The 17925-nt window shown below is 39.6% G+C and overlaps 1 protein-coding gene across 3 annotated transcripts; it reads right to left on the bottom strand.

Annotated features, from left to right (window-relative positions):
* Positions 1-467: 467 nt before the first annotated feature.
* Positions 468-16970, bottom strand: cabp1a (calcium binding protein 1a). 3 transcript variants are annotated; one of them, XM_038283369.1, is made up of 7 exons: positions 16135-16970; positions 6378-6408; positions 6147-6290; positions 3149-3258; positions 2796-2870; positions 2596-2668; positions 468-1604 (listed from the first exon to the last, which is right to left on the bottom strand). In XM_038283369.1, the coding sequence occupies exons 1-7, from the start codon at positions 16780-16782 to the stop codon at positions 1579-1581; spliced, it is 1107 nt and encodes a 368-aa protein (XP_038139297.1). In that variant the 5' UTR covers positions 16783-16970; the 3' UTR covers positions 468-1578. The 3 variants fall into 3 exon arrangements, with proteins under 3 accessions (XP_038139297.1, XP_038139299.1, XP_038139298.1); XM_038283371.1 differs by lacking the exon at positions 16135-16970 and adding an exon at positions 13753-13890; XM_038283370.1 differs by lacking the exon at positions 16135-16970 and adding an exon at positions 12870-13058.
* Positions 16971-17925: the final 955 nt, after the last annotated feature.

Genomic DNA, 17925 nt, shown 5'->3' with positions numbered 1-17925 from the left:
CTAAAATAATTAGAAATTAATTCAAACATAGAGAAAGAAAAAATAAACAGAAATGAAATATAAGCCTTTGATTTTTTTTTTCTCTGATTAAAGGATAATTTGATTGAAGACATAAATCTTGTAAATATAAGAAAATGCAATTATGTTAATAACACTTTAATTAGAATAGCATTACTGTAATCTTTTGCTCAGGAAAGAGACTTCTGTATTATATATAAAAAATAAATAAATATCAAATAATCCTATATCAAATCCAAGAGAGTTTTTTTTTTAGGGGTACCGACAATATAACTGCAGTGTTGCAGCTGGTAATAGATGTCTTCCCTTTAGCTTCATCAGTGACACATGAATAATAGATACCCAGATTAGCTTTGTCCTTTCTACATGCAGACATCCCTCAATACCATTGTAACATTTTGATTTAGCCCATGTATTAAAACGCACACACCAATAGTAAAAAAAAAGGATTGAAATGTAAACGGCTTTTATTTTTCTACAGTTAACTTGCCAAAGTATTATGTTTCCTCCTTTTGTAGACAAAATTGTGCATACTAAATGTAGTAAATGTCTCTCTTTGGCATGCATAAAAATATTGTTTGACAGCACAGATGTATGGAAGGTTACAGCATACAGAGTCAGGATGATGACGTACAACATGATCAGATCCACTGGACTTTCACATGCATTTTACTAACGTATGACTTCATGCAGACCTGAACAGACCTTAAAAACAGCACTTTCTCCTCCCCAGCCTTCTGCGAATTCAGACACAAACGACAGTCTTGGCAATATTGGCATATTGCTGCAGAACACCCATCGCTGGTCAGGCCTGGTGAGCACTTTAAGAAAAGCTGCCTATCTTTTACAGCCTCTTGTTTTCCTTCCTTGTTCTTCTGCCGATCTCAGTGAATAACACATATGGAGGCATTTCAGGTATTTGCTTCGTATTAGGACCAGATTTCTTCCTTTCATGCATGTCAGACAGTGATGCCTTTTCATTGAAATGGTTTTAGCACAGTGAAAAATTACACATGGTCACAAATTACATTACATGTTTGGTATTGCCACCTTGATTCTTGGTGAAGCACCATTGCTGCACAAAGGTCCTTCAAGTACATTTCTAATACAACAGACAACGTGTGAATAGATAAACATTCAACAGTGCTAATGTTCTGTGGGTCCTACATTCAGTCTCTTATTCTAATGCCGCTGAAACATCGAAGGTGACATTTTTATAAGACACTTAGTTACACCATGTAGAGTCTGAGACAGGACACGGACAATCTATCTCACAGGAAGTTATTAAGAGAGAAATAAAGTGCAAAAAACATAAATTAGACAATCCTTTGCTATGCTACAGCAAACTCTGCCTCAGTTCAACTTTAAACGTTTTTAGGAAGAACACTTCATCGACCTAAAGTGGGAGGTGAGCCCCTCGCTCTGTAACATTCGAGGAGTTTGGATTCCAGTGTGGTTTAGATTCAAAGATGGCTCAGTAGATCTTGGCTCTTCCTTTAGCTGGACGGGGTTTCAGTGTGAAGAGGGACGCGGCGCCACATTCAGGACCGAGATCTGATTTTAGCGAGACATCATCCGTACGAACTCTGAAAGAGAAGAACAACGGCAAAGGAAAATACATATGACAACATGCAAGAAGATGCATGATGTTGCTAATGTAAACATCCTCATAAAAAGTCACTTAAATAATCCAGAATAGTTGAATAGTTGATTTATTCCTTCTGAACTGAGATGGAAATCCAGAGACAGTTAATAGGAAGATGGAATTCAATTCAATTTCAATTCAATTCAATTTGGTTTATTTATATAGCTCCAATTCACAACACAAACCATCTCAAGGCACTTTACAGATACAATTCAACCAGATCATACTGTCAAATTGATTAAAACTTTTGAATGAGAGAAAAACAAGGGAAATCTAATGAAGAAAAACCTGTTGGAAGCTGAAAACCTCATGAGACTTCAACTTCCTCTTTGAAAACTGTTCATTAGTGATTCTATTTCAGTTCTGACTGAGCTGAGCTGTGTTGCAAAGCAAAATAAGCGGATATGGGAATCTGAGACGCTGTGAAAACTGATCTAAAATAACTAATATTTTCCTGAAATAAGTTTATTTCCCCTAAATTTGAGCAGGAAAATAACACGATCTGACAGTGGAAAGATAGTTTTTGCTATAAAAATGAAAAATTACATATAATTTACTTCAGATAAGTTACTGGAGACATTGTTTCTTATTTCAAATGCAAATCATCTTATTTCATTGGCATATAGTCTTATTCAACTGCTCAATTCAAGGGAAAATACACAAAAATGTGACATATAAATTAATTTATTTCGAGTGTAAAGACTTTAATCTGTAGATGCTGTGAAAGATAGTTCTATAAACCACAGTTTTCAGATTTTAATGTACAAAACAATATACAAATACAAACTATGGATCATTTCCAACTATCCAAGACTTTATTTTGCTCTCTTACATAACATCCCAGCTAATTACACACTGATGCTTCTAGTTGTCCCGGGAAAGAATGGGAGAAAGTTCAAGATGTGTAAATAAGTTACTAACTGATATTTTACCTTCAAAGTCAACAAGTCCATCCCCATTTAAGTCCACGTCCTTTAGGATGTCTTCTACCTCTTTAAGACCCACCTGAAAAACAGTAAAATAGGTCAGAAAGATTGAGTAGAGCCAGACAGCACACACACACACACACACACACACATACACACACACACACACACACACAGCGCCACACAACCACAGCTCTCTGTCTTACTTGTTGGCCCAATAACTTCCTCATTGCATCTCTTAGCTCAGTGGTGCTTATGGCGCCGTCCCCGTTTGTGTCAAACTGGGAATAAGGAGCAAAGGAGAAACTTTAACAGCGTAAAAAGAAAAACATAGATTACTAAAACGCAGACATGGGCAATGTGGAATCAACAAGTCATCTCCATGTCATGTATTTAATCTACCCAGCCAATTAACCAGGTGAGTCCAATCTGCACAGGTTAATTCACGGTGAAGATTGGACTCACCTGCTTCAGTGGCTGGGTAGAACAAATACATGACATGGAGATGACTTGTTGACTCCACATTGCCCATGTCTGCTAACACGTCACTAAACCTTACCTCCCTAAACGCGTCCTTTAACTCCTTTATCCCGATCATGTCTGCAGTTTCAGCGAGGAGTTTTGGGCCCATTAGCTCCACAAAATCGTCAAAATCAACATGGCCGCCAACTGGTTGGAGAATGCATCAAAACAATCCCTGTTAAATTTCATGTAATGAAACATGAAGGTTGAGGTCGTTTGGGAGCTTTTAATAATGCAGTTCTGTTATGGTGGGATGCTTTTGGAGGCACAAACAGAAATTAGTTAAAAAAAGTAAATTAAATTCAAAATTAACTGTTCACTAAATGACTAGGCAATTAATTGCATTTGTAATATAACTGCAATTTAACAAAATGTAATTTTCAAATCTTAGAGGCACTGATGATAATCATACTATATTTAAGATGAGAAAGAGAGGACATTTCTCCCTCCACCCCTTTAGGTGTTTTTAAAATGTTTGAAGCGGGATTTTGCCACACAGAAAGGTAGAGGGAGTTGCAACTAGCTCGCCAATCCATGCATGCAAGTAGAAGTAAACACTTTTTCACACAATGGTTACAGTGAAGTCTTGTTACTATGTTTCCTGTGGAAGCAAGCTGTCATAAAACCAAAAGCCAGAAGTGAAACATCTACAAGTTTGGGGTCAGAGAAAAGGAAAATCTAAATAAAATCGCAAACGCAATTTTGCTTCAAAATAATTTCAATTTCGATTTTTGCCAAAAACGTTTATCCATAATTTACTGTGGATTTTTTAATATGTAATTGAGTGTGAAATTATTTCATCACATAATATCAGGGAAAGATAACTTGAATCAATCCAAAACCTTATTGCGAATATAACTATAATTTTATTTATCAATAGAACAAAACAAGCTAGCTACAAATAACAAAACAAAAGAAACTTTAGAGTGTGTTGTACTACCATTAACTTCTGGCTGGCTTACACTTTATATAAAATAGATTGAAAGCCAAAACTTTGATAAGGTCACCTTCATTTTAAGGTGGACTTGCTGATGTTCCAATAAATATCTTTTTAATAAATTTCTGCCTACTTTTAGCTGTCAGATTGGTTCTGTTTAAGTAATTTAGACCTGGATCTGGCTGTGAAACTGAACCAAAAACTGTGGGTAATCATCCACAGTTTCTCATATTATTTTGGTTAATAAAGTATATTGTCCTATACAAAGTTTAAATTTACTCAGGTAATATCTGTCTGGTAATAAATTTGATCGATGTATTTAAAACATCTCATCAAACACCAAACAAAGACGTGAATACTTTTAACACAGTACAAATAATCCCCATAATACTGGATTAATGGTTCTAAACTGGGAATAAAGGCACTTGTAGACTTCAAAACCTTCCTGACATAATAGACTTATAAGAAACCTTGGATATTCTTTAAATTGTTTGGTTTACTGACTCAGACTTGAGGTATGGTGAATAAAAGCCTCACACGGATGGAGTGAGACTGCCCTCATGTTATCTAACGCCATCCACTCTACAGCCAGTTTGGTTGTTTGTGTAAGATCATCGTCTTGTTGGGGAACCAAACCATGTCCAAAAGATAACCATCTGTGTGTTGAGCTTGGGCTGACTTAAACAGTGCAAACTGGTGGAGAAACACTCAGCATGATGCTACCACCTATGTGCTGAACAGTTTGCAAAGCAATATCTGGTTTGAAAGTCTCCAACCCCTTAATGATTGTCTTCATGGCTTAATGGCTCAACCCATACCGTCTCCATAAACCTTTTCGTTTACATTGTTTATGTGGGCATCTCTATGTTTAAATAAAAGGACAATGATCCCAAAATTACATCGAAATAAAGCAGGCTGACATCAAACTTCTGTAACTGCACAGTTGAGAACGTACTCGTACTTGTACTCATACTCCTAGTCATACTTGTAATGTTTTGCCTATCCAAGACCGAGTCATGGGGGCAGCACTCAGCGGGGACACCCAAAGACCCAATTGTCATGGTCTTCTTTCTATTGTGCTTTACTTTGCTCTATGTTCCTAGTTTTATTGGTTTAATTCCTTTTTTGTTGTAATTTCTAGATTTATGTTAGTTCTCATGTTTTTCTGTTTCCTTTCCCCTTGGCTCCCTCGTTGTCTCCTCTCACACCTGCTCCTTGTCAGCTCGTTAGCCTTCCCTTTGTCTCTGTCAGCTATATATGCTCTCACTCTTTGTTGGTTCCTTGTCTTTGCTGTCCTCCCATGCTGTTGTCCAACTACCTCGTCTCTCCCTGGCTCCTTGTGTTTGGTTTCCCAAGATGTCTCCATAGTTCTGGTTTGCTTTTCATTATTAGTTGGATTTTTGCATTCCTGCCTTAGCTTACTGTTTTGCCCCATTAAACTGCTAGAAATCTCCTCAGCCGCTCTGCCTCTGCATTTGGGTCCTCCAAAACACAACCAAACCCTGACAGAAATGGCTCTACTCCGCGCCTCTCCTGGATGGCAGAGGTCCTCGATCTATTTCTATGGTTATGCTCAGCCACCCTGCATAGGAAGCTCAGTTTGGGTGATTTTATCCCGGATCTCATTCTTTTGGTCATGACCCTGATTTCATCACTGTAGCTCAGAGTAGCAACATAGACCGACCAGTAAATCAAGAGCTTTGCCTCAAGGCTCAATAATTTAAATAAAGTTAACATTTTGATATTTTACCCTGAAAAGTTTTCCGGTATTCAGAGCGAACGATGCGAGAGGCTCGGTATTGGCTATAAAAGGCCATGTGGTCAATGTGGTTCTTCCGTACAGGAAATCTACCCTGAATTACCTTTGTCAGTACCTATATAACTGAGCCTCTATGTACACTTTTGCTAATAAGTGCATTTCCCATTGATTTAAGTCATTGACCTTTTTTGTGTAATGATCCCATCCGTGAGCTAACTGCATTTTTAAAAGCTTTTTATAATCAAGCTGTTTATGATGACTGTATTGTATACAGTCTGACAGTATACACTCTGACTGGATCTGTATACAATACATACATACTAACTGTTAGGAGCTTACGGTTCATGTTTATCTGCTGACTCAGTTCTATCAGCTCCATTTCGGTCGGCATGTATCCCATGGTCCTCATACAGTTTCCCAGATCTTTGCAGCTTATGAAGCCATCCTTGTCTTTATCAAATTCCTTGAATGCATCTCGCAGCTCTGATAAAAAAAAAAAAAAAGATAATGTAATACTAATAGTATGGCCCTGTGATGAATAGGTGAAAACATAAAAGTAATTGATCTTACCGTCCATTTCTTCCGGTCGCAGCTCTCTGTCCTGAAAAACAACACATTTTACTAATGGATGCTGAACATTACATGATCACACACTAATGAAAAATAACAAACATAATAATGGCAGTAAAATACACTTTATTTGTCAACTTATTCCATGCAGCTATCATTTCCCAACCTTCCAAGGAGCCTCAGCTACAGCAGCCTTAACGGGAAGGAAAAGTTAGTGGCCGGATTAACTGAGTCACATCGTATTAACAAAAGTTTAGAGGTGCTGATCTCTATCAGGCAGTACCAGGAACCTCAACGCTGAGCTTCAGAGAGGAATGTGTCTGTTTCTGTTTTCTTTTGTGTGTCTGTATACCATAAAAGCCACCTTTAAAGGACCGAGATTGCAGCAGATATTTCCCAGAGCGCTCAGGGGTTAACGGCGGGAGTGAAGAGACGTCTAAACACAAAGTTCTGACGTCAGGCCCAGAGCACATACTGACCAGAACCTCTGACACAGAAAACACAGCCCAATCAGACCAAAACAAAGTGGCAAACCCAACACCATCAACGGTTTCTGGGTCAACCCATCGATGCCATTTCATCAACCTTAACAGGTCAGGGGAGCATGTCCTTGGCTCAGTCAGCTAAGCAAAAGCTAAAGTAAACAGATAAATAAATGCATTTTATCTGTGTACAAACTTCCATCACTAACTCAATTAGTAAGCTTGCTCAGGACCCACTGTCCTGCGTGTTTCATGTTTTTCTTCCTCTGTTGAACTGGCTGCACAGGGATGTAGTTTGTATCACTGTTGTCTTGCAGTAAGAAGGTCTTTGGTTCAAAGCTGGCTCTTTCTACAGGAAGTTTGTCCAAGCATGTTCTCCTGAACATGTCCGACAAATGGACAAAGAATCCATGACTGTTGGGTTGATTGGTGTCTCTAAGTTGCCCTTAGTTGTAAGTGTGGGTAAGTAAGTTTGGACACCCACACTAAGTAAAGACCCATCTAAAAATTGGCGGAATGTTGGTTCTGAGGACTGGAGTTGCCTTAAAGTAAATCAGTTTGTAAATGGGCAGATCACTGATGTTTGAGGATGTTTTGAAAAACGCATTTACTGAACCAAGTGTAGCTCCAAACAAAAACAACTCTGAGCTTGGCTTTCCAAAAAAGGAGACGGTACATATTTGATGTCCACTTAGAGACTTGTAAAAAGTCTTTAAATTAGTATCTTTGAGGGATAGCATGGAGCAGGCATCTATATAAGGAAGCTTTAGCCCTCACTGCAGCTCTCTGGAGTCAGATTCCTGACCTTGATGGCTTAGATACAACCGCCCCCCCTCTGCCTGCTACCCATACTTCATTAGGATCATTAAATGACTACATCAATGCCAAATAGTTGTTTGGACGTCAGTCCAGAAAAAAGGCTCTTTCTGTCCAACCATAATAAAGTCAGAGTTTACTAAACTCTACCAGGACATTAACTACTCAGATGGGACTAAGTCAGAGTTTTTTACTCCAGTTTGGTTGTTGCAAAATAAGCATAAAAAAAGTACCTTTTTCCCTTTCGTTAACTACGGTATAGGACTAATGATGCTCTGGGCCACTGAAGGAGGAACATGGAATTTGCATCACAGGTCCTTCAAGAAGTGGAAAAGGAGAAGGTTGGCACCATGGGTGGCAAGGACCGTATCCCCAGTAATTTTGTTAGAAATAAAAATTTTAAAAATTTCTAAGATCTTTTCCCACATATTTATGTTACTGAAATCTATTTTTTTTGCTGAGATTATGTAATTGAAATAAATACATTTTAAATTTTTACATTTATTCAAAGGCTTTTTACACTTCTAATCAGAGGTTAAATTAAATTTACTGAAAGATATAGAGGAACAAATTCTGCGGGAAGTAACAAAGTGAAGCACGGTGGTGGATGGGGAATGCTGAGGGCTTGTTTTGACGCCTTCAATCCAGGCTTCCTTTAGGTCATTGGGTAGATGATGATCTAAAGCAAAGTATTTTTGTGTTGAAGGCTGACAGTAAGTCAGTCTGCCAAGAAGCTGATTCTTGGCCAATATGGTGTGTAGTAAAACCTTTTTCTTTTATCCAAAACAGCTACAGATCAGTGTGATGGGAGAGTGAATGAAGGCAGGCTGTGGGTTGTTTATCAGCAAGGCAAATTAGTTTGGGTTTATGTAACTTTAGATAAAGCGAGACAAACTAGTTGTTTTCAAACCTTAAACCTAAAGACAGAGTGTAGTCATTTCGATATTGAAAGGTCTATTATACATCTGACAATGTACATTTCTAATACTGTAGCTTCTTCTGGAGTAAGCAAAATGCCAGTTTGATATGACGACAGCAGAGAGAATCATGTTTTGCAAAACTTACGTACAGCCTGCCTGCACTTTGCCATGCCTTTACCCAGGAAGACATAGTTTCGTCCCAGTACGTTGGTCACGACAATGCAGTTTTGTGTCACGGAAACAACGGAGTCCCGAAAAGGCTCAACATACCCTGATTCCTCATAAGACAGCACAAGCCTGAGCCTCCTCTCAGCATCCTGGAGCATCTTTCCACAGGTGTGCAGAGACAAGGGAGATTACAATTAAGACAGTTGCTGCGAAGATCTATAAAGAACATAGGTCGAAGTTGTGCAAAGTGCAGCAAATACATAAATACGCAGCAAGTACAAAAAGTACCGTAAGGACAAAAATGAGTGCAAAGGAAAAAAACCTGAAAGAAGCAAAAAAAGTCTGCAGTAACAGAGACGTTCCAGTCCAATAGGGGGAGACAGTCATCAATTCATGATAGACATTGCTTCAAATTAATGTCCATGAAACAAATCCTTATTCGAAACATAAACAGGATGTCCGCCGTCCAGTAAAGAGCGCCATTGTTCATTCTTAAGGAAAGCCTTCAAAGCTCTACTAACAGCACAGAGCATCCACCATTAATACCATATGGTAAATAGTCTGACAGTATGTCAGAAAGACATACCATGTCTTTAAATGATACCTTTACATCTCTGTATATTGGAAATGATAAGCGTCTGACATAGGTTATTCATCTTTTTTAATTAGTAACCTTAAATTCGTAAATAGTATCAGTTATAGTTTTATTTTATCTTATAAATATGTTTATGTTTGATCATGTTAGAAAACTTATTTTATGTTAATTCATTCGGTATTTAAAGGTAAAGTGGAGTTTTTTTGCGAATTTTTGAAAATTCTCTCAACATGCACAACCCTGTAACCACTCTTGAGAGGGAACGTCTATTAAATGCGTGCGAGAGCGTGCACAACACACCATTTCTCCTCGTGAAACACCCTGTTTAAAGGTTGCTGTTTGCATTGCTCATACAACTTACTTTCCTAAAGAAGATTTTTGATTTTTTTCCATTAACTCAGACTCACCACCGGTAAGTGAAAATGGGGACGAGCACGTAGGAGGGCCGTAATAAAAATAAGCTGACTTCTATTAATCTCACACTGGAGAAACTTATCTCTGCATTAAACCCATCACCATGGTAAGCAGTGTGCTGCCATTGTGTGGCGCACGGGGTGCATTGTGGGGATAGGGGTCTTGTTCAGGGAGCCAGAGTGGCAGTCGTTCGGAGTGGGGCTCGAACTCAAAAGCTCTGCATTCCAAGCTCAATGCCCTGATCACTTAGCCTCGTGAGACCATCCTGATCTCGCGAGCTTTCAAGGTTTCACTCGCATATCAGTCTGGAGACTCTCCGTTAAAGAAAATTTGGAGCCGTTCACCAAACGAACGTCCAATCAGCGTTGGCTTTGAGGCGGGTTGAGGTGTGACGCAACGAGAAGCGCGACAGTTCAGTCTAAAGAACATGGCGACTTCAGCCGATGAAACTAGCGTTAGCGTGGCTATCGAGCAAGTTTTATCGGAATTACAGAGTATTTCTTCACTGAAAGAAGAGCAAAACACTGCTCTGGAGGCTTTTCTCAGAGGAAAAGATGTTTTTGCTCTTCTCCCGACTGGTTTCGGCAAGAGTTCAATTGGCTCCTCTTCGTCGTCACTCTGTTAGTACGTCATATGCTTCGTTGATCTGATTGGTTTATTTGGCCCGTCTATCACCAACATAGGCCAATCAGCTAACCAGTATTTTCGCCCCTTCCCAAAATTACTTCAACGGAAGGTTTCCAGATGGATATGCGGAGCAAATCCATCTGGCAGAGTCAGGTTAATGACCACTATGCCACCACTCCCCCACAACATAAGCATATCACCAGAATCATTGACAATTAGGAGGACCACTTATCTTGATGATCCACCTGGAAAAAGAACATCCTCCACTATACCTTTAATACAGTCGGTGCCATAAATGATTAATGTTAATATATAGCCTATACTAATGTATTTGTAAAAAATATTTGGCCCTTCATGTTGTGGACAGATCCTCTCAACACAAAAGGTTTTTGAGAAAATTAATGCCTATCAATCAATCGATCAGATTAGATTGATAACTTGCTTTCCTAATGTCTTCAATAAAAGGTCTGGTCCCACATAAGTTGATTGTCTCCCCCTAGTGGTTTGGAGGACATTATGTGGTGCTAGTTTGCAGCTTTAAACAACATTCATTTGCTTTTGCTACTTCAAGCATTTCCTCTTTGCATGTGTTTTGTGTGTTAGCATACTTGTTAGCATATTTTATCCGTTTTGTTGTCACAGTGCATTTATACTTTGCTGCTCTCAGTTTTCGGATTGAAGTATTTATTTTTTACAACATTTGTACTTTGCCTATGTTTTTACATGCTAGTCTACTTTTTGTGATTGCTGATTTACAGATCTTGGTCCCTAGTAGTTAGGTAGAGTGCTTTGCAAAAGTATTCACAATCTTTGAACAATTTCTCAGATTCAAACCAGAAATTTTAATGCATTTTAATAATATCTTATAAAATAAAGCAAAGCTAACGGCGCATACATTTGAAGAAGGAATCTGATTTCTAATGATGAGGTGAATCAAAACAAATAAAAAGTGATCTTATATTTTTATCTAAACTGTTATATTTAAAGGAGAGGTCAGATAAGCAAGGAATAATCAATGGATCATTATCTATACCTAAAACTAATACGTTTGCGATGATTTAAGAATTTAGCGTTAGTCAGTAAAAAAATAATAACAATAATTTTTGTTGGGTTCACGGAGTCTGGGAGCGGACATTTTTGCCCAAATATAGTAACCCCTCCCTCCTGCCATCTTCCAGCAGTGACGTCACGGTGCGGTAAGCCTAGCGCCATTCTCCCCGCTTTACAAGCAAAATCAATGGGAACTACTAGACACATCTGCAATCAACAACAATTATTGAAGATTTCCAGAGGACTTCACCATTGAAATTCACCAGAGCTATAGTGAAACTGACAATGCCAACATTTGGAAGTAGAATGTTTTCGAAATTACTTGGATAATAGCGCGTTGTGACAAACACCAGATACAGCACTGGGACTTGATCAACAGCCGATACCGCACAGTGACGTCACAAACCACCAGTAGGTGGCAGTAGTGTTCTTTGACAAACATGGATGCCTCCAGTAAAGCACATTTAAATGAAAAATACTCTTAATAAAAAAAACGTATCATTTATTGAACAATATGTAAAAATTTCATATTTAAAGTACTTTCAGAAGCTTGAATTCGGAATATGAGCGGACTTTTCCTTTAGCTCCGGAAGAAATTGTAACTGTTATCAACAGGTACATCTTTTACTCTACAACTCTGATAATCTGTGAAGATCGCCGATGCTAAAGAGTTTGTAGAAGGATGTGAAAACAAGGAACACTTGACATTTTTTATTCTCTGTATGATCAAATAGACCAAATAGTGATATAGATACAAAACCATAGGACCTGCAGCGGTATTTTAATTGAAAAGAGCTCTGAATCGAGAAGCTGAAGACTTCAAATAACACCTTAAATATTTTCATAGCTACTTCAAATTAGTGCAAATTTTTTTCTAAAATCCGTCCTGAATACACAGATGGTTGCTGCTGAAATATATATTGTGAAAAAGTTCAGTGGGTTATAGGAACACTTTTGCAAGGCACTAGTTAGTTTAACTTTGAGCTGCCTTCGTTCTTCAAGAGGAAAATGCAAAGCAGCTTATTTATCTTTATGAAATCTGTGCTTCAGGTTTTAAAAGCCGAACTTCTAAGTCTCACTGTGTGTCCCTACAAGAGAAACACTGTCTGAGCAGAAAGTTAACCTAAATACAGGTATAAAACAAACATGTTGCCAACTTTCCACTCATTATTCATAACAGTTTACTTTATTCTTATACAAACTGGCACCTTACACCTGTACTCTGTCGCAGGAAGAGTAAACAAACTTAGAGGGAGAGAAGAGGCCAGCTAAACACCCGGGAAACAGCTCACAATTACCAAAGGGATGCTGTGCAACCAAAATTTCTAAATATCAAACGTTTCATTAGAAAATGCTGCAACTATTTGCTCAAACCTGAAACCGATAATTTATCAATCTGCAACAATCCCAGATCCCTTACCGTTCTGAGAGGCCAGTCTAAGCAGTTTCCCATTCCAATCGAAAAAAGAGGCAATAAAAACGACCATGAGGACTTTCTATCCTTCAGATTTGTTTGTCGGATTTTGAGAGGAAAACAAAATTTACTTTTAGAAAGACCCATGAAGACTTGGGTGCTAACCTGTCCCTATGATAACAATCTACTATCCAGAGCAGTGAGAGCAACAGCATTGGGGGGGGACAAAGCAGAGTGAAGTAGGGGAGAAGGGGAGAGAAAGCATGAGAGGGAGGGCTGAGGGTGGAAAGATAATAATGCCTATTAAAGGAAAAGGGACCTCTGAAAACATTTCATTCAGATGTCACAACAACCACGCTGTGGATTATTCTGTAAACAGTGAGGATACCTCGGCGCAGGCTGACGGAGATCAAAAACAGAGGGAAAAATGCTGCATTTGATCACCAAATGTGCCTCTGAAGCCTAATCATTGTCACACAGATTCAGCTGTGGAAACCCAGCCAAGGCAAGTTTCGGAGAACATTTTGTTACATTCAAGCCGTCCTCACCTGGACACAAAACAAGCGGTTATTTCCAGCCTCTCTGAAGGCAGAAGACCTTCTGCGCACGTCTTTGTTTTAGGCTGTGATGCACGTCATCCTCTGCTCTCTGCAGGTGATGACAAGGTGACTCTGACCTCCAAGCCAGCAGCCACACAGCAATAAGACAAGCAAGTGGGAGAAATATCGCCTGTGTGTTTATCCCAGTGACATTCATATCCAAACTGACCACACGTGTTTGTATTTATACAGAGTGAATATCATGCTCTTTTTTAACACCTCCTGCAATTAATACAAGTTAATTAATATAAGGGTCCTCTGCTGCCTAATGAGCGTCTGTTTATGCATACCTGACGAGCCGCTCCTGTGGAGTCTTTGTGTGGCTGTGGAGCTGCTTTCTGCATCTCCGTCTTCTAAATTCCTCACCGACGACTGTAGGTTTTTTCAACATAACAAAAAAAACTGCCTTGAGGTCACGCTAATGTTTTCCCAGAATGCTCCCAGGCTGACTCATGGCTGAGCTGTACAAATGGATTTTCATACTATGAGTATCAGATGGCTTCCCTCGAGGGATGAGCAACATGTTTTCTTTATGATTGAGAGATTTTTATTTCGCCAACAACAGTGCCTCTTTTTATTAGGGTTTCATGTGACGGACCAAAATAAAGCAGCTTATGATTGGGAAATGGAGGAGAGATCATCTGAGGTTTTGAAAAATCTTAAAAGTGTGGCTGGTGACCTTACTTACCCCTTTTACTGTGATAACCTGCACTGCAAAAACAATCTGAAAATAAGTAAAAAATTCTTAAATCAATTGTATTTACCCTTATTTTGAGCAGGTAAATAAGATAGTTTGCCAGTGGAATGAGTATTTTTACACTTAAAATAAGATAATTAGATAATATGCACTTGAAATAAGAAAATGCAATATTTTTTTTATTATTTTATTTAAGAAAAAATGACTTATTTAGATTTACATTTTTTGCATTGTGGGCGTAATATATTCTTAGAGGCCTTATCATTTTATTTAGTACAATGAAGCATTAGGGCCAGGGTATTAGGGTTTTCTATTATGAGAATAAAGTCGTAACATTACGAGAATAAAGTCATAAAATTACGAGAATAAAGTTGCAAGAAGAATAGTCATAAAATTACAAGAATAAAGTCGTATTTTATGACAACTCCTACACAACTCCCTAAAATGAGGAATTTCAAGCATTATGTGAAGTTATAATTGACATAATGCATCGGTTTGACAAATAAGATAATCTTTTAGCACCAGCATCAAATTGGGCAATATGTCAAAGTGGACTCTGGCCCTAATACTCCGTGGTAAGATAGAGAGAGATGGAGAATGGGAGGCAGATCTTTTAGTTATACTACTTTTAAGGCTAGGCTTAAAACTTTCGTTTTTGATAAAGCTTATAGTTAGAGTGGCTCAGGTTATCCTGAGCTATCTCTATAGTTATGCTGCTATAGGCTTAGACTGATGGAGGACATAGGGACCCCTTTTTCATCATTCTGTTTCATTCTATCTCTATTCTCCCACTCTGCACAATCTGTTAGTTCAATCTCTAACGTTCTGCTTTCTCAGCTTTATCTCACAGTAGCTTCATCTGGTCTGTTCCTGTTTGGCTGAATTTAATGGATAGAACTTAATGCGAGGCCAAACAACTCGTTATTAGCTTTGGTGTTGGAATGGCCTAGTCCAAGCCCAGACCCAGATTCTAATGAGAATCTGACTGTGGAAATATATTTTATAAAGAATATTTATCAAAAATGTCTGTCAAAAAGTTTAAAGCTGGGGGGGGGGGGGAATAAAACAACCCATCACAGGATGAACATATATACAAATAACATTTTTAAATTGTTTATAATGTTCCCATCCAGATTTCCATAATAAAATCTCAGTATAAAGATAAAAGCTTAAGGTTAAAGCATGAATATTTATAACAAATGTTTTATTTTACAAAACAGGGTATGTAAATCCCTTCTGGATAAAATCTAATTACCAAACATGGAAGTGAGTAAACCTTGACCTCTTTGGAATGCACCCAGTAAACACATTATCCAGGTTTAAGGCTTAAGCTGGACCGCTCTGAGGATTTCTCAACCTGCAACCATAAAGCGCTCCTTTCAAAGCAGCCAATTTATGCAGAATGACAGCAGAGATAAGAGAGTGGCTCATAAAGCTGCACTCCTTCTCCTCTGTATAAATACCTCTGGCAGCTCCAAATAGATGCTCCAGCAGGAACAGCCTTTAAACAGAAACAATCACTGCAGCTGAATGCTGTGGGAGAACAAGTCCACACTGAGATCTTTTTAGTTTTTAATAATTTTCTGCTTTTCCCCACAGGGACATTAGCACATCAGAGATTTCCACCTCTGTGGTCCTGAAGCATATTTCTGTCCTACTTCAAGAGCGGCTTGATTGAGGAAACCTGTAGGAGGTACAGCTCTGTGTTTTCCAAATTACATAAGAAATAAAAGGTGAAAGGAGCTCTTTTGTCTCCAAAATTGTCCAGTAATGAGTGTTTGCAGACAGCAGCACAGAGGAGGCCAGAAAAAACAGCAGAGTGAGGAGACTCAGGGAGAATTGGGGATTAATTATAGATGGTGTGATTCTCTGAATCTAAATGTGGATTTGGGGCATCACTGTCACAACTTATCAGATCATTTAGACTTTCTATTATTCATTTAAAATGATTATAAGCTTTTTTTTTTTTTTTTACCTGCCCGAACAGGGAGTTAAGGATGCTCCTCAAATTGATGTCGGATGCGGAGGAAGCAGCGCTGGACCTCCTGGAGCGGCGGGACGACCTGTTGGACGGCGGGACAGGGGAGCAGGAGGACGGGGAGGGACTGCCGAGCTGACCGCCGCCGCCGGCCGTGCTGCTCCTCTTCCGGTCCCTGGGCTCACACAGCGGGGCCCTGTCATCGGTGCTGTCCGAGAGGGAGGGCAGCCTGCGGGCGTGCGCGTGACAGGGGAGGTGATGCTCGGGGTCATCTAGGTGGTGGTGCTTCCTGCGGTGGTGGTGGTGGTGGTGACGGTGTGCGGGTTTGGGGTTCACCTCTCTGTCCGCCGGCTGAGGGGAACCTTGGGGCTTGGGTTTGCCCCGTGCGGCTGCGGCATGGCTCCCCTCCTGGCCGCCGGCCGCGGAGGGATGGCACAGGGGTCTGCGCGCGCTGACGTCGCCGTCCGCCGACCAGAAGGAGTCGTCTGGTTTTCCGCTGCTGTGGAGCGGGGCGGGACGGTAGTGGTGCTGATGGTGATGCTGACCTCTCCGGATCTCTGATGTCTGATCGGGGAGGTGTGTCGATCTCCTCGATGGTTTGAGTAAAGATGTGGTGGATTCAGATTTGGGGAAAGAGGCGCTCATCGCGGCGGATCCGATCTATTCCGCCTCCGCTGCTCTTTCATCCACATCATCTTCTCTCTGTATCATAACTATGTTTTTATATCTTCTATCAATGGAGACCTTGTGCTTTCAGCTGAGCTCCAGCTCCCCACCTGACCGCGGTGCGGTATCCAGCCAGAGCGCGCTCAGGCAGAGGAGGAACAGCGGCTGCGTCGCTGCAGAGCGCGTCACCTGTTCATTAAGGTTTTATTTGACACTGACGTGGCCAAGGACACCCAGCAGACCTGAGAACTTTTAATTAAAAAAGCAGATGAAATTGCTCCGATTTTCACTGAGCAAAGACGTCACAGGTAACAACCTGATCAATAAAAGATCAAAGCACATGGACTCATTGTTTTCTCTTGATTTTATGTCTCAATCAAACACAAAGGAGCGCGTTATTGTGACATTGCAGCTAAAGGAAACCAACATGTATTTTGTAGATTGTAAAAATTCAATTTCCAGCCCTGATTCTCAGCTGGATTTAGAAATTCGACATCATAATAATCTAACAAATGAATAAGATCAATTCTAACCAGTCTGTATTAGATCGGTTCTTTGTTGGAAGAGGACATTCTACCTTGTTTATTTCTTACCTCACACATTTACCTTTCCCTGCTGAAGAAAAACACAGCATGATGCAGCCACCACCATGTTTCATTCAAATTTGGTTTCTATCAGAGGACATTCTCTCACATTTCCTTTGTCTTACAGTCCTGCATGTTTAAGATGTGCCTCTGCCTCCAAATCATCCATTACCTCCTCAGTATGATGCCAGGTGCTTCAGAGGCAACTTAATCAGCCACTGAGGCCTAAAGGATCAGGGTTAGGAGTCACTGCCCTACATGGCTTGTGACAGTTTGCTTCATTCGACTTTGTCAGGCGTCCTTTCAAAGATTTTTTTAATTTGAGCTTTGAAAGCTTGCAGTACCTTCAGAGTATTGGCTGCCACCAATAACTTAAAAACTCTTAATCTCAATACCTTTGCAGTGAGCGACAAGCTGCCTGTGACACACTGCTGCGGGGAGTATAACCTGCCCTTGATATTCACCTGTATATTATATTCGGTATCTAAAAATTTAGTTCATAACACTAGTGATCTATATATTATATTCATTATTTATA

This window comes from Cyprinodon tularosa, unplaced genomic scaffold (assembly GCF_016077235.1).
Source record: "Cyprinodon tularosa strain WSP-4 unplaced genomic scaffold, ASM1607723v1 ctg192, whole genome shotgun sequence".
Lineage (NCBI taxonomy): Eukaryota > Metazoa > Chordata > Actinopteri > Cyprinodontiformes > Cyprinodontidae > Cyprinodon > Cyprinodon tularosa.
This window is presented reverse-complemented; position numbering and strand designations above follow the sequence as displayed.

Bases quoted from the DNA above. Each gene is read 5' to 3' on its own strand.
- cabp1a (XM_038283369.1), bottom strand. From the start codon at position 16,782: ATGAGCGCCTCTTTCCCCAAATCTGAATCCACCACATCTTTACTCAAA. The intron at 3,259-6,146 runs GTAAGCTCCTAA...TTCTCCAACCAG, and splicing joins TCAGCAGATAAACATGAACC to TTGGCGGCCATGTTGATTTT. The intron at 2,669-2,795 runs GTAAGACAGAGA...ACTGTTTTTCAG, and splicing joins GGAAGTTATTGGGCCAACAA to GTGGGTCTTAAAGAGGTAGA.